The following is a 22,710-nucleotide window of genomic DNA, read 5'->3' on the forward strand; positions in this document are numbered from 1 at the left end:
GCTTTGATTTCTTTCTCTGTGCTTTGGACTGAGGGGGGGGGGGGTGAGCTCTCCATGTAAATCATGCACCTGGGCTTGCCCTGTGAACTGAGTACCATGCCCCACAGAAACTGACTGGGCCGGCCCCGGAGTGCTCAACACTCCCTGCTGTCAGTGTAATCCCACCCCACCATGCTCAACATTCTGTTTTTGCCTTGGTACCAAGAAGTATTGAAGTGGCTCTGCATGGCCGCCAGCGGACACTGGCATCTGGGCACCACCCCCCCGACATGTAGCACCTGGCTTCATGAGCCCTGGTGTCTGAAGTGGGGAGCCAGGTGAATGTAGCATAGATAAGGGGTGTGGGTGTCACCGGGTCTGCTTGTGACAGGCTGTTGGCGCCCACGGTTCTCAGTCCCAGAGCTTGCCCTGGCTGCCTGGACCTGTTGCCATTGTAGTGGAGGAAAAGGAGCCATGGGGACCTGAGGGTGGAAACTGACTCCCTGGTTTTCAGGTTAACACTAGATAGGGACTGGCCTGCAAATCCAGGAGCCAGAACAGTGATTCTCCTGTAATAAAAGTCTGCCCTCTTGGGTGCTGGAGTGATGGCTCAGTGGTTAAGAGCACTGCCTGCTCTTCCAAAGGACCCGGGTTCAATTCCCAGCACCCACATGGCAGCTCACAATTGTCTAACTCCAAGACCTGACACCCCTACACTAACAAATGCACATAAATTTAAAAATTAAATTTAAAATATTTTTAAAAGTCTGCCCTCTTGAGGCATGTGCCTGCACTGACTTGCAGCCAGGAAACAAGCCCTGGGACAGGTACATCTGAAGGGTCCTGCAGACAGCACCCTGCCCAGACCGCAGACCACAGGAAGTGTGGACAGGCCACATTAAGCAGGTGGGAGCCTACTCACCCAGCCTTGTCCTGGGACCACAGGCCTCTGTAGGTACTCTGGGCAAGTGATGCTTAGCAGTGGTCACCCTAAATGTTAACGAGTGAGAGAATTCTGGGTGGGTGTGGGAAGGCCACGGGAAGTTCTGGGGATCTGGTTGGTGAGATATTAGATATGTTGAATCTCAGCATTCCGGGGGAACTGCTTTAAACCTAAGGACAGCCTCATCTTGGGCTTTCATATTCACTCGTGGAAAAATAGCACAATGCAGTTGGGTTGAGGAAAGGTTTACTCAGCAGTTTCCTGTGTCTGCAGACGGAGGGGAGAATGCTGGGGTGGGAGCCGGTATGTCAACCCTTCAATCCCAACACTCCAGTTTTAAGGGTGAAATGCCATGCCTCACCCAAAGCAGCCATGGGTGCTGTCAGCTGGCTCTGTGTCAGGACCTCAGTCCCACAAAGTGGTACCCACAGAGCGAGCAGTCTTCCACTTGGTAGGAGAGTCAGCCTGGGCTTTGAGTTCTGGTCCCTCCTATGGAGTTCAACCAGAGGGAGGCAGGGTAGTCCCACAGCAAGGACACAGCTGGGGCTTGGACAGGCTTGATCCAGGGCTGCCACCGTCTTCTGCTCCGCCTCGGAGTTCTGGGAAAGGTGTCCCACAGATACCAGTGCCATCCACAACCAGAAGGAACATGATGAAAGTGGAGAGATAATGGGAGCCGTGCAACCAGAGGAGAGTCTCAGCAATGGGCTGCCTGGCACTGGTCAGCAGTGCACCCTGGGTAGGGCCCACAGCCAGAATGACCAGCCATGCCAGCATGACCCACCCAGTACTCTGTCCTGGCTTCCTCAGGAGAAGCCACTGGAGCTCTGAGCATGCTAGCTCAGGCTCTCAGCCTTTCTTAGCTTTTCTTCCTGCTCTGCTTGCCCTACCCGCTCCACACACTGCAACCTTGAGAGACCCTCCACCCCAAAGAGTACCTTTGAGGCCTTGTCCCAGCATCTGCTTCCTTTGAACTCCGACAAAAAGTTACCCCTTGACCCAGGAGGTGTCTGAGCTAGGGAATGTAACTTATGCAGACTGCAATGAGGTCGGGGTTGTGATGATTGGTTTTTGTTTTGTTTTGTTTTGTTTTTTTGGTTTTTCGAAACAAGGTTTCTCTGTGTAGCCTTGGCTGTCCTAGACTCACTTTGTAGACCAGGCTGGCCTCGAACTCACAGCGATCTGCCTGCCTCTGCCTCCCGAGTGCTGGGATTAAAGGCGTGCGCCACCACGCCCGGCTGATTTTTTTTTCCAGCACTTCAACTGGTTAAGAGATAGCTGAGCATCTGTCAGCACAGGACGGTGTTTGTTCCAAGGAGAGTAAGGGATAGTTTACTCTGAGCCAAATACATGTGATCATGGCCCAGGAATATGGACCGGGTTTGCCCTGAAGGACATGTTCCACCTCGGAAGTAGTGTGAATAGCCAGGGTCTCTCAAACGTGATCAGCGACATTCTTAGCCAGACGTATGGTAAGTCAAGACCTAGCGCTGAAGCTAAGGTCAGGAAAGTTTGGGTTCTGTCTCCGTATTCCATCCACCATCAGGAGGATCTTCAGCAACAGACCTAAGCTTCCTCAGAGAACACCAACCTCTCAGCCTCTTTCTGGACGAGGCTGGGTTTGGGATTGGGGCACTAAGCAGAGCAAATAGCCCTCCCCAGTGTGGGTGGTGGTGGCCCACATGGGCTGGGGGCATGTCCAGACACTGCTGAATCTGCTCTGATGTTTAAGAGCTGTGTGTGTGTGTGTGTGTGTGTGTGTGTGTGTAGTCACGACAGCTGTGCTCATGGGTTTGGACGTTGGGGTTACACTGCATGAGAGTGGAAGTCTAGATCTGTCGGTGCTCCCTTTGTCAGGGAGCCATGATGGACTAGGGGCTGTGCCCTTCTAGCTTGGGAGGGCCTCCCTACCAGCCATGGTCTTCCCTGGCACTGCCCTGCCCAGTTTCCCCAGTGAGTGCCCCACGGTGTGGTACGCAGGGGTGCAACATATGGGTGGTGTCTACATGGCGTGCTCAGTTCCCACGCAGGGCTCCGTGTGGACTGATGTCCACACCTGTACTTTATCTCAACTCTTCTAGCCCAATTTCATGGAAAACCTTTCTTTCCATGTGTTTGGGGTTTTTTTTTTTTTGTTTGTTTGTTTGTTTGTTTGGCCCACTCTCTGTCCTGTGCCTGGGCTCCAGCTGACCAACCACCCTGCTGCTCCAGCTCAGTGATGGGTTTGACAAGCCCCTGCTCTGCAAATCGTTAGCTCTTCCTCCTTGAAAGGGGGGAGGCAGTGCTCTCCTACTTTGTACAGTACGGGCAGGACCACCCAGTGTTTGCATCATGGCCCTGTCTGTAAACAGCATGAATGGTAGTAGCCACACCGTGAACACGAGTGTAGGCGGGGGACCTGCAGCACATGTCAACACTGGAAACACCATATGCTGTGACTTCCAGACCTCCCTCACATCCTTTCTACAAACTAGCTAAATGGGTTGGGTTTGTTTGTAACATTGTATCCCTAGTGGTTTGAAAGCTATTTCTAATTTTCTTCAGCTGATCTTTTTTTTTTTCCTTTGCCCAACTCTTGTTCATCAAAACTGAATATCGACACAGCAAAGCATATTCACAACTTGAACATTTTTATGTATTTAAACTCCTATCATCCCTGTCTGATACCCAGATGCGTGTTTACATCTGGAGCCAGGCAAGGGCTGTGGCTTGCGGCTTGCCTCTACGTCTCTCCCACTCCCGGCTCCTCTGCCTGCTGCCTGTGAGTGTTTGGGATGTTAATCCCAGTGATTGCATTTTTTCCCCCCACAGTGTGCACCAGATGTTAAGCATTAAATACAAGTTTTACTGGCTTTGTTGCTTGCGGTTTATGTCAGGAAATACATCACAAAATTTGTCCTTCTAGGTAAGAGATGACTTTGGATTATTTGCGGTATGCAGCCTGCCCAACAGTGCACAGGTCCTGCCTGGTTTTCTCAGTCATCTGTTCCATTCGTGCTTTTTGTGCTTTTGGAGGTAAATTGTTATTGGGATGTGTGTGTGTGTGTGTGTGTGTGTGTGTGTGTGTGTGTGTGTGTGTGATATGTTTGTGTGTGCATATACCATGGTAATCAGAAGACTTTTAGGAGTCAGTGGTGTGTGTGTGTGTGTGTGTGTGTGTGTGTGTGTATGATGTGGGTCTGCACACAAGAGTGTGATGTGCACATACCATGGTGATCAGAAGACAACTTTTAGGAGTAAGTGTGTGTGTGTGTGTGTGTGTGTGTGTGTGTGTGTGTGTGTGATATGGGTGTGCATATGCCATGGTGATTAGAAGATAACTTTTAGGAATCAGTATGGTATGTGTGTGTGTGTGTGTGTGTGTGTGTGTGTGTGTGTGTATGCATGTGTGTGATGTGGGTATGCATATGCCATGGTGATCTGAAAACAACTTTTAGGAGTCAGTGGTGTGTGTGTGTGTGTGTGTGTGTGTGTGTGTGTGGTGTTGTGTATGGGTGTACATATGCCATGGTGATCAGAAGACAGCTTTTAGCAGTCCTCTCCGCCCATCATGGGCTTCAGAGATCAAACTCAGGCTGTGGGGCAAACACCTTTACCTGCTAGGTCATCTCAAGGCCTTTTGATGGTCCATTTGCTTAGCGTCTGTGGGTGGGTGTGCTCTGTGACTACTCAGCTTTCTGAAAATGACCAGGAACTTACCTGCCCTACCATGCACCACTTCCCCCACCGCAGAGACCTTGGTTGCCCCTGCTTCCGGTAGGCACTGCACTGACTGGAACTCTGCTTCTCTTTAGGACTCCTGCTGACATGGGCGCTCCTGTCTTTGTCATTGTCACTTTCCTTCAAAAGCACCCTGTGGCTCCAACTTTTCCAAACCTACTTTATTTGGGGTTCTTTAAATGCTTATACCCCTTTCTAACCCACCTACCCTAGATAAGAGAGAAAGAAAGATTTAGGGGAACAGGAGAAGTAGACCTTGTTGAATTCAGTTCCTGGCAGCAATTCCCCTGGTGTAGTTGGCAGGATTTCAGCCGGGCTTCACTGGAGCAATTTTCTCTTGGAGCATCTTGAAGCTATGAACAGCCAAACAATACCAAGACCCAAAAAGCCCAGCCTTCTGTTTTGGGATATCCTCTCAGAGTCTGTACTACGATGTTTTTCAGCTGGCAGAAACCAAGCCCCTCCACCATGAAGTGATTAGACTTCTAAGTGGATAAACATCACCTACTCTCCCATAGTCTGTTCCCCCTCCCGCACTTGGGATCAAAACAAAAATATGTTTCTATCTACTACGTTACCCTCTGTGGTTCTGGCTCCTTCTTTTCTGTACTTCTAGGCTTCCCTGGCTGAAGAACTCCTGTCATCAAATTTCCTTTAGCATATGCTTATGGCAGTAAGTCCTTCACGGAGCAGCACCACCCACTGCTACGTACAACGCTTTCATGGGTTGAAGCCTCTACGTGGCGGCAGTTACTCTCAGCATTCTGAAATGTTGCCCTCCATTGTTTGTGTTAAAAACTCAGATGGAAAGCTGGGTGTGGTGGCGCACGCCTTTAATCTCAGCACTCAGGAGGCTGAGACAGGTGGATCGCTGTGAGTTCGAGGCCAGCCTGGTCTACAAAGCGAGTCCAGGACAGGCTACACAGAGAAACCCTGTCTCGGGGGGGGGGGGGAAGAAGAAGAAGAAGAAGAAGAAGAAGAAGAAGAAGAAGAAGAAGAAGGAAAGAAAGAAAGAAAAAATAGAAATAAAACTCAGATGGAACTTCTTTGTGTTCTCTGCATGCAGTCTTGCCTTGCTTTGTGAACAATGTCAACTGAAATTCCTTTGTTTTTACTCTTCTAACAAGAGCTGTGGGTTTGGGGCTTTCCCACTGGATGGATGCTCTCTCTGCAACCCATGGTTTCTCTTTGCTTGGTTTTGAGACTCCTCTTTTATTATGCCTTCAAATGCTACTTCTTGCACATTACTTCCTCTCCCCCAAGGACTTATCTCCCCAAAGTTAGACCTGTGCCATACGGCCATGTCATGGGCCACGTCACAGGCCTCTCGATATATGCTCCACAGTCTTCCTGCTGCTGTCTGGAGATTTCCTTCTACTCTCTTTCCCAGTTCACAAATCATCTCTTCCACAGATCTAGTCTGTTTTTAAGTTCATCTAGTGAAATCAAAGTTAGTTAATTTCTGTTTTAAATTTTCAACTGGATTCTGAAATATAGTCCACTTTTTTTTGTTTGGTTGCTTTGTTTTGTTTTGTTTGTTTGTTTGTTTGCTTTTTTGAGACAGGGTTTCTCTGTAGCCCTGGCTACCCTGAACTCGCTTTGTAGACCAGGCTGGCCTTGAACACACAATGATCCGCCTGCCTCTGCCTCCCAAATGCTGGGATGAAAGGCATGCGCCCGGCTATGTTGCACTTCTTTATGCAATGTTACTGTCTCCAAATCCATTTCCTGGACATATTAATCACAGCAACTTTCCAGTCTGGTTGGTTAAATCCACACCCTCTCCTGTGGGCTTATTTCTGGTGGATGTTTCCTGGACTGGGCATATGGCTTTCTTTGTAAACTTCAGTTCTGGGCTCTGTGAACAAGAACACATCAGTTGAGTGGCGTCCCTGCACAGCATCTCTACAAAGTGTTGCTGTCCTTATCTTTCTGTGTTAGGTTGCCGGTGGGAAGCAGGGCAGACAAGCTTTCCCCAGACTGTAACTGGACTGCCTCTGCTGGTCTCGGGGCTGCGGAGGCTGAGCACACATCCTCTTTCCTAACCTGTAGCTCTGTTCCTTCAGGTATGTCCTAGTGTCCTCTCATGTTGCTGTGGCAAAAATACCCCAACGAAAGCAACTTGAGGGAGGGTGCCTTAAGTCCTCAGTTCCAGGCCTGACATTGTGGGGACGTCAAGGCAGCGTGCTCTTTCTTGAGAGTTCTCTTCTCTCAGAGAAAAGTTTCCTTGTTGGTGGCTGCCTGGTATTTCTAGGAAAAATGTAAAAGTATTTAGTTTTACATAAGGACTCTGTGGTGCAGGCTGGCCTCCAAACTGGTGATCTGCCTGCCTTCACCCCAAGTGCTAGCTAGGACCACTGATGTGCACCACCATGTTGGAGGCAGCAGGGTGTCCTTCACAGCAAAGGACCCTGGGAGTCCGTCCTTTACATATGGGCTGGAGAGATGGCTCAAAAGTTAAGAGCACTGGCTGCTCTTCCAGAGGTCCTAAGTTCAATTCCCAGCAACCACGTGGTGGCTCATAACCATTTACAATGAGATCTGGCGCCCTCTTCTGGCAGGCAGGCACACATGCAGGCGGCAGGCAGAACATTGCACTCATAGTAAATAAATAAACCTTAAAAAACAAGTGCCTTCAATTGAGTCCCGCCTCCTTGTTCCCTTTTCTTTCTCTGACTCCTGTCAGGTGAACACATACCCTGATCCGCAGAGCTTCAGCGTGCTTGTGTCCCTTCCTCTGTGATCCCTTGAAGTCCCTCAGCCACGGCCCTCCTACTATTGATTTTTCAGTGCTCTTTGCCCTCAGCTGTTTCCTTGGAGGGGTGTGGCCAGGTATGTTGCGACCTCAGCGTATCATGGGGTATCTGAGTCTGCTGTGTCAAGGCAGGCTGGGATGCCCCATGCCAAGCAAGCCACTATTCTCAGGTAAACAAAGTCATGGTAAGGCCCTGTCCATGCCCAAGGGGCCTCCTTAGGCCAATGTTTTAAATCTTGTGTGTGGATAGGCACGTTTGACTGTAATACCTATGAGGGCCAGAAGAGGGGGCCAGATCTCCTGGAGCTGGGTTACAGATACCCGGCTGCCTAACATGGGTGCTGAGATCCAAACTCCTTTTCCTTTGGGAAAACAATGTGTGGGAAAGATTAAGCTTTGTCACAGGTGGAAGCAGTCTTGGCGGGCTTTACCCTTGGGGCACACCATGAATACCTTGTGAGAGACTGTATGGAGTCTTCCTGGGCTTGGAATTCAGGAAGCCTACCTAGGAACCCCACCGTGGCTATTGTTTTCCTAATTGACCCTCGAAGGGAGAAGGAGACGCCCTTTGTATGTGACTGGGAAGGTGGTGAGGAGAAAAACAAGAGGTAGAGAAGGGGAAGGCGAGCAAGGCGCGGAGAGAGAGGGAGAGGAAGGGACCGGACCAGCTCGTGGGACAGAGACACCTAAGGACCCGTCCTGCCGACGGATTCCAAGAGGTTTACTCTTCTGTCCCTTTAACCTTTTTTTTCCTTCTTGTATATGCTAGTTGGGTTGTATAATAAAGTTTAATTGTTAATAAACAGAGCCAACAACAATGTGCTCTGTCAACTGCTGAGGAACCTCTCCACTTCCCCAGTGGGTCTTTATATCTTGATAGCTTGAGAAGGGGCTTTGAAAAACACACAGGAGTCTTCCTGTAATCGGCTGTCCACTTTTCACAATGGTAGATTTTTCAGTGTGTATGAAAATAATGTTTTTATTACCTGTTCTAGCTCCCAAATAATGACACAGAGACCTATTAGACTTATGAATAAGCTTTAAAGCACCACAGCTGGGCAGATGTTGATCCATTCTAACACATCTATACGGGCCTGGCTACTTCCCAGCCACGTGCCCCATGTTACTTGCCATCTTAGTCTCACCTTGGCTGTTTCTGCTCCATCTTTATCCTCATGGCTACCTTCTTCATGGTAACCTCCTCTTTTCTTCCCTTCTTCTGGACCCTACCTGAGACCCCCCTCGGCTGGGAACTAAAGTCCCTCCTCCTGTCCTCTCCTGCCTAGCTACAGGCTGATGAGCATCTTTATTAACCCATCAGGGATAACGAGCACACACTTTGTACACACACTGAGACAGGAGATTCTTCACAGAAATGACAACGCCCATGTCTGGACTGCAGCCAGACTTCAGCGTCTGAGTACACGGCACACTAGACCAATCCCCCCAACAAGTTGTGAACGGATCTCAGTGCATGGCTGCTTCGTGCTGTAGCCCACTTAGGTGCTGATGTCAGCCATCCCGAGGTGCACATGTTATACTCTGAAACCTTGGCAACAGAGGCCCTCAGCCGCAGACCATCACCACCGTTCAATTCTTGTATCCTGCAAACTGTAATGCGACACTACATAACACGTGGCCTCTTGGAGCTGATGGCACACTGTGGTCTGAACACTGCCTACCCAGAGTCACTTATAGCCATCAATGGAGGGAAGGTGTGTTCTGATCAGCAGGGCCGGGGTTTCTGGGGTTCCTAGGTCCCAGACACACAATCCGAGCTGTATTTGACTGAGGAGCCAAACGCTGGGCTGGTTGTCCTGAGGGACGAGTTCCAAATGGGTCTTTATGGAAATACCTTGACACACTTCCTGAGAAAGGTCATGTATAAAGGGAAAAGGGGATGAAAAGGTTGGTCTCACAGACACCTGGCTTAGTGGTTTTGCAGTGTTACCAGGAAATGGGAATGCTTGTCTGCTGGCCCTTCCTTGGAACAGAAACGTACTTCTGTCAAATCCAGATTACCAGTTCTCTGGAGGCTGCTGTGTGGTTCTGGAGCATGGCCACCAACACTGTCTAGGCACTACTGTGGGTGACTGTGTTGGTCCTGACTGGTCTGTTTCGAGGGTGTTAGCGTATAGACACAGAGGGCAGGTGGACTGCACTCTAAAAACCCACAGTGAGACGCAAGAAAGGACTCCTGCCCCCCACGCCAGTGCTCCTTGACTGTTCTACCATGCTTAAGCTGCCTGCTGGTGCTCAACCTCCCCTTGGCTTGCTTACCACGTTGACTCGCTGGAGTATTAAACTTCTAGGTATTTTTGTGTCCTCCTGTGTAAAATGAGTTATATTTTTTTAATCGTATTTCTTTATTATGTGTACAGTGTTCTGCCTGCAGGTACAACTGCAGGCCAGAAGAGGGCACCAGATTTCATTATATGGTTGTGAGCCACCATGTGGTTGCTGGGAATTGAACTCTTGACCTCTGGAAGGTGAGCCAATGCTCTTAACCTCTGAGCCATCTCTCCAGCCCCTTTAAAATGAGTTATATTAGTGTCCATAATAGCACTCCAGAAACTGGGCAAATGGTAGGTCAAAAGGGATGGCTCTGGTGCCTGCCACTGTCCTCTACCCGGCCACCTGGTGGCTACTTTGCGAGTATGTAAGGCGGGAGAAGGGTAGATACAGAGAAGGGGAAGAGGCCCGTGTGCCTCCTGGAGCCATCTTGGGGCCCTTCTGAAGGTTGGTCCTCCCCACCTGGAAAGTCAGATGGGAAAAGATGAAGCAAGAGTATGTGCTGGCTTTATGGGACAACAGAAGCCATCTTTGTGTCCTCGAAGCATGCCTTTTTCAGACATAAGCTCCTTTGTCATATTCAAATGCAAGGCCACAGGCCTGTTCCAGGAGCCCGGAAAGCACGCCTGGTAACCTCTTACTGGTCTTCCTGGACCACCTGAAAGGGTTAGCCTGATGGCCCTGAGTTTTTTCACCCTCTCTTCCCCAAATGCTGCTTGCATACAAGAAAAGTAGCCAGACGTGGGTGGCAAAGTGGCTGCCTGAGGACGACACACAGGGTCGGTTGGGCCAAAGTGTTCCTCTGGCTCCTGCCCTGGCACACACGACCCCCAGTCTTCTCACGCTTCCCAGTCCTCCTGCCCTGCACGCTGAGTGTCCCCGCAGTCCTGGACTTATCCGGTGGTCTATGTGCCCAGGACCTTGAGTCGCGCGTCCCCGGGATCTGCGCGCGCCCGGGTGGCTGACCCGCCCCGTGACGCACTCACAACCATCCGGAATCGCGGCCGGCCAGCGCGCACCCGAGGCACAGGGCACGCGCCTCGTGCACGCGCGCCACCACGTGACTTCGCGCGGCCAACCGGCGCTCCAGGATTTAGGGATAAAGCGCGGCCCCGAGATTGTTGCGGCGGGAGAGCGGCGGGGCAGAGAGCGTGACTCGCCCGCTCCAGTGCCATCGGTTCCCTCTGCGCTTGCCGCCGTCGCCGCCGCCGCCGCGCAACCATGTCGGAAGAGAAGCCCAAGGTAAGCCCGGTACACAAGCCGAAGGCGATTCCGCCAGGAAGCAGGCTGGGCCGCGCGCAAACGAGGCCCGCGGGACCGCGCCCGGGCCTCCGCGCCCCTCCCCCACCTGGGCCCGCGCCCCTCCCCCACCGGCGTCGTACCCCGCCCGGAGCTTCACCCTAGCCCCGCCCCGCCCCTAAGACCCACCCCCCGCAGCCGTGCCTCCCGCCACGCCAGGGCTCCGCCCCCGGTGTAGCCCCGCCTCTGGTATAGTCCCGCCCCGACTCTAGCCACGCCCCACGGCCCGAGAACCCGGAACTTGGACGTTCCGCGCGTGCTGGTACTTGTTTAGCTGGTCTCTTGTCTCCGTCTTCGCTCGCCGACGTGGCCATCCTTCTTGTTTCGTGTACATCGGTCCACGCGTGGCGCTTCGCACGAGGCTCAGCAGGCGCTCTGAGAGCTGCATCGGCGCAGGAGCGAGGCTGGCCGCTCCGAGCTTACACTGTTCGCCCTGCCGGGTGCTTGCCCACTCCATCGCAGTAGTCTGTGCAGTTAGTGCGTGGAAAGGGCAAGGCTGGCCGCCCCCTCCATTTATTTATTTAGGTTTTTCGAGACAAAGTTTCTCTATGTAACAGGCCCTGGCTGTCCTCGACTCACTTTGTACATCAGGCTGGCCTTGAACTAACAGGTGATCCGCCCGCCTCTGCCTTCTGAATGCTGGGGTTAAAGGAGTGTGCCACGAAGCCTGGCCAACCTTTGTTTTGCTTTGTTCTGATACGGGGTTTCCCTGTGTACCTCAAGCTAGCCTTGACCTAAACCCAGGCGTGCTGGGACTACAGGTGTTTAGAGTTGCTGAGCCAAAACCTCATCCCTCTTAATTTCTAAGTTTACTTGCTAACTGGAGAGCTGGCCTGAACTGGCCATCCCGCCGTAGGAGGGGTGCCTTAGGCTTTTCACCGCTGCTGGCTTTTCTTTTTATTTGATGTTTTGGTTCCTGCCCTGTTTTTGAATACACCCATCCTTTTTTTGGGGGGGGGGGGTAGGGGTAGAAGTCAGTGCATCTTGGGGCCTGTTGGTGTTATATTTCTCACCTGTCTTGTTCATTTTTTTGTCTTGTTGGAGAGCCCACACACCAAGCTCCCTGAGCAGGGCTGCTGTCCTGGGAGGGGGTGGTGGGAAGCCTCACACAGGAAGGAATGGGGGAATGCTGCCCCAAGGTGTCCCTTCAGGAGCCCCTCACCTGGAAACCATTTCCCAGGTTAGAAAGAGCCATGCTCCTTCCTACCCAAGGCCCTTAGGACCCAGTGTAAGGGCAGGTCCTGCACCCTGCATCCAAGTTTCCTGACACTCTTGTACCCTTTTCTCCAGGAATAAAGTCGCAGGGGACATCCAAGGGAAGTCGGGTGCTTTTATGGTTGAACTGTAAAAAAAAAAAAAAAAGCTGCAGCCGGGGGTGGTGGTGCACGCCTTTAATCCCAGCACTCGGGAGGCAGAGGCAGGCGGATCGCTGTGAGTTCGAGGCCAGCCTGGTCTACAAAGTGAGTCCAGGATGGCCAAGGCTACACAGAGAAACTGTCTCAAAAAACCAGTAGAGTAAGGAATCTGTTTCCTTAACAAACAAGTGGGGAGAGTGCAGGGGGGGCGGTGGGGGGCTAAAGAGATGGCTCAGCAGTGACTGCTCCTCCAGAGGACTTGGTCCAATCCCCAGCACCCACATGGTAGCTCACAACTGTCTGTAACCCAGGATCTGACACCTTCATGCTGACACACATGCAGGCAAAACACCAATGCATATTAAATAAGTAAACAAACAAACAAATAGGTAAATAGATGGTCCCCAAGGCGGCTCGGCAGTTAAGAGCATTGACTGCTCTTTCAGAGGACCTGGTTCAATTCCTAGCCAGATCCAGTCCTAGAGGACATGGCACCCTCTTCTGGCCTCCATGGGCACTACCTACATGTGGTACGCAGACTTACATGCAGATAAAATACTCATACATGTTAAAACATAAGAAAGGTTAGAAAGTTCCCGTGGACTTCTTTATCCCATTGTGGCTGAAATGATAACATCCTGTGAGCCGAGCATGCTCAAAACAACAAAAAGTAGTTTCTTTTCAGACTGAGCAGCCCTAAACTTGGCTCTGTGGCCTATAATAAAACTGTTTGTTCAACATGTGTTTCCAGGCAACAAGAAGAGCTCATTTTACCTTTATTGAGCAGTTTGTGTGTATATCATGATTATATAAAAACTACTGCTGTTCAGCTGGGTGTGGTGACACATGCCTTTAATCCCAGCACTCAGGAGGCAGAGGTAGGTGGATCACTGTGATTTCGAGGCCAGCCTGGTCTATAAAGTGAGTTCAGGACAGCCAAGGCTACATAGAGAAACCCTGTCTCAACAACAACAAAAACAAACAAACAAACAAACAAAAAACCCTACTGCTGTTCAATAGGAGTTTTTTCTCTAGTGTGGGGGATAGAACCCAGGACCTTGTGCTGGCTGAGCACACAGTATTCTTCAGAGCCACGCTCAGAAGAAAGAGCACAGTCTGAGACCAGAGTGCCCAGGGGACCACAGCCTTTACCCCGCCGACTCCGGAGTGCCTGGGGGATCACAGCCTTTACCCTGCTGACTCCGGAGTGCCCGGGGGACTCCAGAGTGCCCAGAGGACCACAGCCTTTACCCTGCTGACTGCACTGGACCCCTTAGAGTTCCCCAGTAATGTCCCTCTGGTCCTCTATTCTTGGCTTTATGTTGGTTTGTTTTGTTTTGTTTTTACTAGCCTCATAAGTAATTTTAAAACCAAGATGGGTTTTCTTTGGCTTTCTAGACACAATAAGCAGATTTTTGTCTTTGATTAGTAGTCTGTGAGGACACTGGCTTTGCATTGCAGTTTCTATCACTGTGCTTAACAAATGTAGGTTAAAAATAAATTCTGTGTAAAAATAAGGCAGTCACAAGAGCAACTCTAGGCTGATGGGGGAATTTTAAGAATTAGGTTGGTTTTAATGACTTAAGACAACAGCTATTAACTAAGGACTTACGTTTTAAACCCTGTTGATTCTGAGCTGGCTTTTGAGACCCATTTTCTGTGTCTTGCAGGAAGGAGTGAAGACGGAGAACGACCACATCAACCTGAAAGTGGCAGGGCAGGATGGCTCAGTGGTGCAGTTCAAGATCAAGAGGCACACCCCACTGAGCAAGCTGATGAAGGCCTACTGTGAGAGGCAGGTGTGTGCTGGCCGGAGGAAGGAGTCAGAGACAGAACCCCATGCAGGGTTGGGCCTCCCTCCCTGAAGGAATCCTGCAAGGGTTGCTCACAGTGCAGGCTTGCCTTCAGTACCTTGGATCTTGATCCCTGGTGTCCCTCAGAGTGCGTGTCTCCCTGGGTTCCTGCAAATGGATAGGGGGACCTTGGGCCTTGAGCAGACTACAGTGGCAATTTGCTTCCTGACAGACACCAGCATAGTGGCGTACACTCCTGTCTCCCAGCGCATGGGTCTGGTGGTATGCCCACTTGTGGGATTGGTGCTAGCTCGAATTCCTCTCTCTGGTCTCCACCCAATTATGCTTGTATATGCTGTTCTCACTGGCGATTTGATTTTTTAAAATTTTATTTAGGAACGTGAGGAAACACTTGATCCTGTCCCATTTCAAAATAGCAAGCTAACTGAACTTCGTCCCCAACAGTGAGCAGCTGGGTTGGTCGTTTCTGCTGTTGTCAGAGTCATTGTGAACCCATGGCTCCCACACACATGCTGTTTGGGTCTTTCAATCTAGTTCATTCTTTCTTTTATTTTGTTTTGGAGACAGGGTTTCGCTGTGTAGCCTCAACTGTCTTGGCACTCATTTTGTAGACAAGGCTGGCCTCGAACTCACAAAGATCCACCTGCCTCTCCCTTTTGTGTGGGCAGTGGCATCTCAGTATGGTAGTACAAGGTTGCCCTAAGTGCTTGCAAACACAGCTATTTGCTGTCCTTTTTTGACTGCCCTGATTTACACATTCCTGCCTTTGGGCTTTGTTGTAAATACTCTGCAAGGCAGTGTGCCGTACTTTTTCCCTTCCCGCCTCTCAAGTCCTGCAGATAGTGGACTTGTCCTCCTGTCTTCTAGGTTTTAACCTTAGACTCTTCTCACCTGTTAAAGGTGAGACAGAGCTTTGTGATGACACTGTGTCCCCTTGTGCCCTCCCAGCTGAGTCAGCTGCACTCTGACTGACTGTGTGTGTGTGTGTGTGTGTGTGTGTGTGTGTGTGTGTGTGTGTGTCTCCTCCCGTTCCTGGGCTCAGTTAGCTTGCATTGTGATGCTCTCTAGTCTTCTGCATGTGCATGCTCAGGGGGGTGGGTGGGTGGGGTAGGGTGGGGTGCTGGAGCGCATACTAGGTCTGCTACCTCAATGTTTTGGGACCTCCCGCTAGCCCCACCTGATCCATTGCCTTGGAAGCGAAGCTGTTTGCACATCTGCCATCCCACAGTCATATGATAGCCATTCTGGAGACTTCCTTTGTCTGCCTCCTGCATCTTTTTTTGTGTTAATTCCCCCTTTTGTGTGGAGCATCATCTCCCACATCTGACAGGGACTTACTTGCTTGTCTGGGTGCGTGTGGTACTACTCTAGGCTGAGGTGGGCTACTGTGGGAGTTGCCGTAACCCGCTGTGGTTTGGGACACTAGTGACATTGCGGTTCTCTGATTCTCTGCTGTGAGATCTCAGCAGGGGCTCAGGAGGCCACTCTTCTCCCTCTGGCAGGGTGCTTTCGGGCCCTTCTCGTCTGTAGACTTGACTCTAACTGTCCTTGCTACTGTGTAGACAGACACAGTCTCTGCTGCTTCCGTCAGGAGGACTCAGTCTCCTGCACTCAACCATTCTCCGTGCGTGCCTCTGCCATTTCCTGCTCTGCGTTGGGTTTTACTGTTGCTCTCCCTTTTGAGTTTTCCCTTCATCTTACCACTTTATAGCCCATTTATTTATTTAGTAGACAATGTTCTGCCTGCACATGCCCCTGCCCGCCAGAAGAGGGCACCATTCTTGCTTGCTATGATTTTTAGTTTCCAGAAGTTTTTTGTCCTTTCCTGTTTTGTGGTTTGTTTTTTTTTCGCCAGTATATACTTTATATTGTTTGCTTGGTGTGTTTGTGTGGGTGTCTGTACACGTGTTTTTGTGGGTTTTTAAAAATATTTATCTATTATGTATATAGTGTTTTGCAGTATGTACACCTGTACTCCAGAAGAGGGCGGCAGATCTCATTATAGATGGCTGTGAGCCACCGTGTGGTTGCTGGGAATTGAACTCAGGACCTTTGGAAGGGCAGCCTGTGCTCTTAACCTTTGAGCCATCTCTCCAGCCCATATGTACACACGTTTTATTTTATTTTATTTTATTTTTTATTTTTATTTTGTTTGTTTTTTGAGACAGGCTCTCTCTGTGTAGCCTTGGCTGTCCTGGACTTGCTTTGTAGATCAGGCTGGCCTCGAACCCACAGTGATCCGCCTGCCTCTGCCTCCCGAGTGCTGGGATTAAAGGCAACCACACTGGGTCGGACAGCTGCTCTTTTATTGAAGAACTTTTCCCTTATATCTAAGTGTGTGGAGTAATCTCTCACTGGGAAGAATCATGCCATGTCTGTAACACACATGGTGCTTTCTTCTTCCCCTGGTCTGTTCTCACATATTTGGGCCTTTTTGTTTGTTTGCTTGCTTGCTTTTTGTTTCTTAAGATTTATGTATTTTATGTATATAAGTGCTCTGCCTGCATGTTCACCTGCAGGCCGAAGAGGGCATCAGATCCCAGTATATATGGCTGTGAGCCACCATGTGGATGCTGGGAATTGAACTCAGGACCTCTGGAAGAGCAGTCAGTGCTCTTAACTACGGAGCCATCTCTCCAGCCCCTTGAGTCTTTCTTTAAATACCCCCACCCCCAGTTTCTGCTTGTATTTAAGAATGAAGCACTGGGGAGCTGGAGAGATGACTCAGAGGTTAAGAGCACTGGCTGTTCTCTCAAGGGTCCTGAGTTCAATTCCCAACAACCACATGGTGGCTCACAACCATCTATAATGAGATCTGGTGCCCTCTTCTGGTGTGGAGGTGTACATGCAGGCATAACACTATATACATAATAAATAAATCTTTAAAAATAAAAATAAAACATAGAAGAATGAAGCACTGACAGGGGTTGGGATGTTAGACCTGGGGGCTCTGGAGGCCCTCAGATGCTTATCTGAGAGCACTGTTTCCTGGGGGAACAATGCATCTGGGGTGCAGCTGAGGGGTCTCTGAGGCACTTTGGGGAGGCTGGCTTTGACTAGCCTTCCTGGACACCCACTTGCTATACATGTCTTGACAGAGCTCCAAGGCCACATCTCTAAAAAGTCCTGCTTATTGCCGTGGGAGCGCCACTTACTTGGCCTCTGAGGGTTGTGGGGGACTTTGGGTTGCATGGAGATTTGCGTGTGAACTTTTTATTTTTTGTTTATTTATTTTTTGAATGTGTACGGGTGTTTTTGCCTATGTGGATATCTGTGCACCATATGCATAGCTGGTGTTGACAAAGGCCAGAAGACGACGTCGGATCCCCAGGGACTGGAGTTGCAGGAGGTTGTAAGCTGCCGTGTGCGTGCTGGGGGTTGAACCTGGTTCTCTGCAAGAACACGTGTTCTTAACCTCTGAGCCGTCTCTTCAGCTCCTACACGTGAACTCTGAAAGAGTTCGCTAGCTTCCTTAGCCTAGCGGTTCCTGGTTGACCATCCCCAGGACTCTGAGATTTTTAGGTCCAGCACACATGCGACTCCAGTGTTCTTAGGCGTGTGGCTTCAGACTCCATCCAGCAAAGCCAAGCCTCTCCTGGCCCCTTCCCCAAGGCCTTGCCTTTTCACTCATGTCTTCTCAGGGCGGCTTCAGGCTCCTGTAAACAATCACAGTTTGTCCCATCTGTCCCAGTTCAGGGGCAGCAGAGCTGCCAGGTTAGCGAGTGTTTCTGCCCGGTGTTCACTTGCTCCCTCTAGCCAGGCTGAGGCAGACGGCCCTCCTTCCCGGATGGAAAATACCTTTCTGTTCTGCTGTGCTCTTCACAGCCTTCTTGATTATCCCTCGTGGTCACCTGACCTGTTCCTCTCTGGGAACTTTCCAGAGGAAGAAATGGTACTGCAGTACAGAAGGTCTGGGTGGAGCCTGGGAGGAAGTGAGGGGCAGAATTAGGGCAGGCCCCTGTTGGAATGCGATGGAGACTTCTGAGTGTGCTAGCTTGGGGCATGGCAGCACGTGCTGTAGACTGTGGGCCACCAGGGCTCTTTCTGTGCCACTGGTAATGTGTGGGTATGCTGACTGCTAATGTTGCTGCTGGTTCCCAGTATCTTCGGGTTAAGCCGTGTTGTCTGGGACCATCTAACGCTTTTCCATCCTTTCCCCAGGGCTTGTCAATGAGGCAGATTCGATTCCGGTTTGATGGACAGCCAATTAACGAAACAGACACTCCAGCTCAGGTATGAGGTTTGGAACACTGATGTGTGAGAGTAGTTGATTGGTGCGAACAAAAAGACTTGTTTCCACAATGATCTTAATGATTAGACTTCAGGCTGTGATGTTTCGAAATTAAGCTTCTCAAATGAATAGTAGGCAGAGCTATCTTTGCTGTTTGGGGAAGAGAGTCCAAGTCTAGGGCCCACACTCTGAGGGGCCGGGGCTATCACTGATGTTTGTCCCTGAACCCAGATGTGCAGGCTGCTAGAGAACACACAGCTCCTCTGATCTTAAGGGCTTAGTGCCAACCATTTGCTCTTTATTGGACTTTGAACTGAAATCAGACCTTAGATATTTTCTTTTTTTTTTTTAAGATTGATTTATTATGTATACAATGTTCTACCTGCATGTTTGCCTCCCTGTAATGAGAAGAGATCTCATTACAGATGGTTGTGAGCCACCATGTGGCTCTTAACCTCTCAGCCATCTCTCCAGCCCCATATTTGTCGTATTTAAAAAATGTTTAAATTAAAATTTTTTTGGCCAGGCTTGGTGGTGCACACCTGTAATCCCAGCACTTGGGGACGCAGAGGCTTGAACTCTGTGAGTTCAAGGCCAGCTGGTCTACAAAGCAAGTCCAGGGTAGCCAAGGCTACACAGAGAAACCCTGTATTAACAAACAAGCTGGGCTTGGTGGCGCACGCCTTTAATCCTAGCACTCGAGAGGCAGAGGCAGGCGGATCACTGTGAGCTCAAGACCAGCCTGGTCTACAAATCGAGTCTAGGACACCCAGTGCTAACACAGACCCTGTCTCAAAACAAAAACAAAAAACAAAAAAGCTGGAAAATATATTTGTGTGGGCTGGAGAGTTGGCTTAGTGGTTAAGAGCACTTGTTATTCTTGCAAAGGACCTGGGTTCAATTCCCAGTACCCACATGGCTGCTTACAACTGTTAAGTGACTGTAGTCCTGGGGAATCTGATGCCCTCTTCTGGCCTCTGGGCATCAGGCACAGGTGTGATGCAGATGTATGTGCACATAAAAATAAGTAAATAAAAAAATTTTGGTTTTGGCTAGGTGGTCATGGCACACATATTGTTTTTAAAATTTATCTGTATTACCTGTAGGCCCGGCTAGCAATCAATCAAGACACAGACACTTGTTATATTTTAAAATAGCCTTAGTTAACCTGGGGCAGGGCAGATCTCAATCCTTTAAACTACCTCCCATAGTGGGGGCAGGCATGGGATCCCTGCCTCAATCCCATGTCATCTGCTTCTAATAACTCCCATAATCCTAAATACTTGCTAATGTTCTTCATCTGGGCCGGATTCTCCATCCATGCCGCGGGCCACGTGCTTCTCCCCCAGCTAACCCATGGCGGGCGGCCTTCCTCTCTTTACTTTAAGTCTTTCTCCTTCTCCTGGTGGAGATCCTTCTTCTTCCCAGAATTCCTCTCTCTCTTAGCCCCACCTCTCTCCTGCCCTGCCCAGGTGGGATGGCTTTTTATTAAGCAAAAGGTAAATTACAGAGACAGTAAGCAGTAATTAGCATCAAAATACATCAGACCATCCCTCCCCCCCCTCCCCAACACACACACCTTTAATCCCAGCACTCAGGAATCAGAGTCGGACAGATCTCTGAGTTCGGGGCTAGCTGTCTTACTGAGCGAGTTCTAGGACAGAGAAATCCCGTCTCAGAAGAAAAAAAAAAACCTTTTTTTCATGTGGGGTTGGAAAGATAGCTTAGGGGTTAAGAGCACTGGCTGTTCTTCCAGAGGACCTGGGTTCAATTCCCAGCACCCACATGGCAGCTCACAGCTGTTTGTAACTCCAGTGCCAGGGGATCCAATGTGCTCTTCTGCTCTGCATGTGAGGCACATAAGCTTACACAACTGCGCGTGTGTGTAAAATGTTTATCTAAAAATGCTGAGGCTGGCAAGCTAGCCTAGTGAATGAGATGCTTGTCACCAAACAAGCCGACCTGAGTTCATGTGAGTACCCCCTCATTAAAATATCTTTAAAATTCTTTTAAAGTGCTGATGCCGCAGTACATAAAGTAGACATTATAAGTGCACATAGAGTTCTGTGGCTGATGAGTCTGGTTTGAAGGACTCCATCTTTCTCAGTTGTTAGCTGTGATTATTCTATGAGTCTTGTCAGAACTCAGGAGGATAAGTAGTCCCTGGACTGCACGGTGACCTCTTTTCCCTCACATGCTGCACTCCAGCCAAAGAGCCTGGGCTGTGTCCATGTAGAGTATGGTATCATGGTGTGCTCACTTCTGACCTTTCCTGTCCCCTCGCCCTGGGCCCGCCTTGGCAACGTCGACAGCTGGAGATGGAGGACGAGGACACCATTGACGTATTCCAGCAGCAGACAGGAGGAGCAGCTTCCCCAGGGACCGCCCCCACCCCAACCACTGTCCTGACATTTGCTATTGAATGGTGAACGCAGCCATGCCAATCACAGAAGAGTCAACAGAAGCCGGAGCCACTGAGCGATTGTCCTTTTCCGATGCGCTTGGCGTGAACTACAGCCCATGCTGCGGGGATGAGAGGCCTACGTAACTTGGCCAGCGAGAGTGTTTGGTGTAGGGGAAATGACATATGAGGTTTTGGGGTTTGTTTTTGTTTTCATTTCTGTTTTCTCCCATCCCTAAAATATTTTTTCCCCAAAACTGAGGGCTGGATGTAGACTCTAGCCCCAAGAACTGTGGTCACCTCTGGTGACTTGTCCTAATCCAGTAGAGTGCTTGTGGTCACATTAGCCTATGCGAGGGGAAGGGGAGAGGAGCATAGGGTACTAAAATGTGAAATACTGTAAATTTGAGCTTCGTCAAGCATATGGTAAAGTTAAAAGGGAAATGACAAATGCTTCTTAAAGATGTGAGGTGTCCTGCGGCACTGTGTCCCAAGTGCTCCTGCGCATGCCCTCTCCCCACCCCACTTGGTATCTGGTGATGAGTACATGGGTAAAGTTGGTAGAGCGAAACCCACCCTCTTCCCTTTTTATAATGAAGAAGAAAGTGATTGTCATGTCGCATCTGGAAATTGGATGTGGCCTCAGATCTCCTCTAGTTACTTGATTATGGTTTTTATATAAGATGGTAATTGGTTAAGTATCAAGTTTACAATGATGTTATGTAAGAGACCTGCTTTAAAGTGTGGCTGCAAAAGAGCCAGGGAAAGGTGACCTCATTCTCATGGAGTATTCTCTGCCGCTTTCCCAACGTGTATTAAAATGACGCATCAGTGGGTGACTTCAATTCTGCATTGTGGGGTCTATACCGGTGAAATGTTCACAGTTCCTGCCTGTCATCCTCCTGTAAGGACCCATTGCTGCTTGATGCCATCTCTGCCTTTTATAGTCACCTGACACTGACCTACCATCTCTCGCTTGCTTAAAATCCTAAGGACTGTGTTCCTGTTTCCTGTTTCGCTGCGTGGGCTTGGGTGGGATGTCTGTTGGCTCTGTTGCGTTTATTCACCAGTTTGTACATTGTTTGTTGCCCTTTACTACTGTAAACAGTAAATATAGTTTGGTATTCTGTCTCTTGGCTTCTGTTAAACACTGTATTCGGAGACTGGTCTTATGTCACAATTCATTATTGGCAGCCTGTCGTCCAGTGAGGCCACTTGGACATGGAGAGAGAAGCCAGTTGCTGACAATGTATAGGTCCAGATAGCTCGCTCTGCAGCACGTGCCCAAGCTGGTCCATGTTGCCTGCCTGCTGGTCTGAATCTGCTTATAGGACACCTGGCTTCCTCCCCTAGGCGTGTGAAGACAAGATAGCCTTTGGAGGCAGGGTGCTAGTGTGGGGTATCTCGGGCTTTTTGCTGTTTGAATAGATTCTTCTTTTGTGAAGTGGATGACCCACTAATCTGCTTTGAAACGAATTGCTGCTGACTTTGCTGTGAGGGATTTCCGTACTTAGGTGAGGCAAAACTGGGGTTATCGTTGCCCGAGCTGTTTTAGGGTATCAGCCGAGCAGAAACGACAGGCACTTACTTCATCCCGCAGCAGGAGCCTGTAAAGCACAGGACAGAGCCAGAGCCATTTTCTAGGTCACTAGGATGGTGTGGGGGGAGGGTGGTTCAAATGCAGAAGATGAACTTCTAAGAGAAGGGACACGTCTCAGGTGCCATACTAGTCACTTTCTCAGTGCTGTCACAAGTACTTAGCAAGAAGTTACCTAAAGGAGGGAGGCTTATTCCGGCTTACAGTTTTCAGGGTGCTCTGTCATGGCAGGGGAGACACAGGCGACTGGAGCACGGCATACTGAGAGGTGAACGTGATTAATGCTCTAGTTATTTCGAATCAAGTTGACAAGGTAAGTATTAC

The 22,710-nt window shown here is 49.8% G+C and overlaps 1 protein-coding gene across 1 annotated transcript; it reads left to right on the forward strand.

Moving 5' to 3' along the window:
* The first annotated feature begins 10,756 nt into the window (after window positions 1–10,756).
* On the forward strand, window positions 10,757–21,920 carry SUMO3 (small ubiquitin like modifier 3). The gene is given in 5 exon segments (XM_084752457.1): window positions 10,757–10,931; window positions 14,014–14,142; window positions 18,319–18,390; window positions 20,701–20,776; window positions 20,779–21,920. Coding segments are annotated over 5 exon segments (330 nt in total). The 5' UTR covers window positions 10,757–10,910; the 3' UTR covers window positions 20,811–21,920.
* The last annotated feature ends 790 nt before the right edge of the window (window positions 21,921–22,710 follow it).

This window comes from Acomys minous (assembly GCF_964271855.1).
Source record: "Acomys minous genome assembly, chromosome: 13".
Taxonomy (NCBI): domain Eukaryota; kingdom Metazoa; phylum Chordata; class Mammalia; order Rodentia; family Muridae; genus Acomys; species Acomys minous.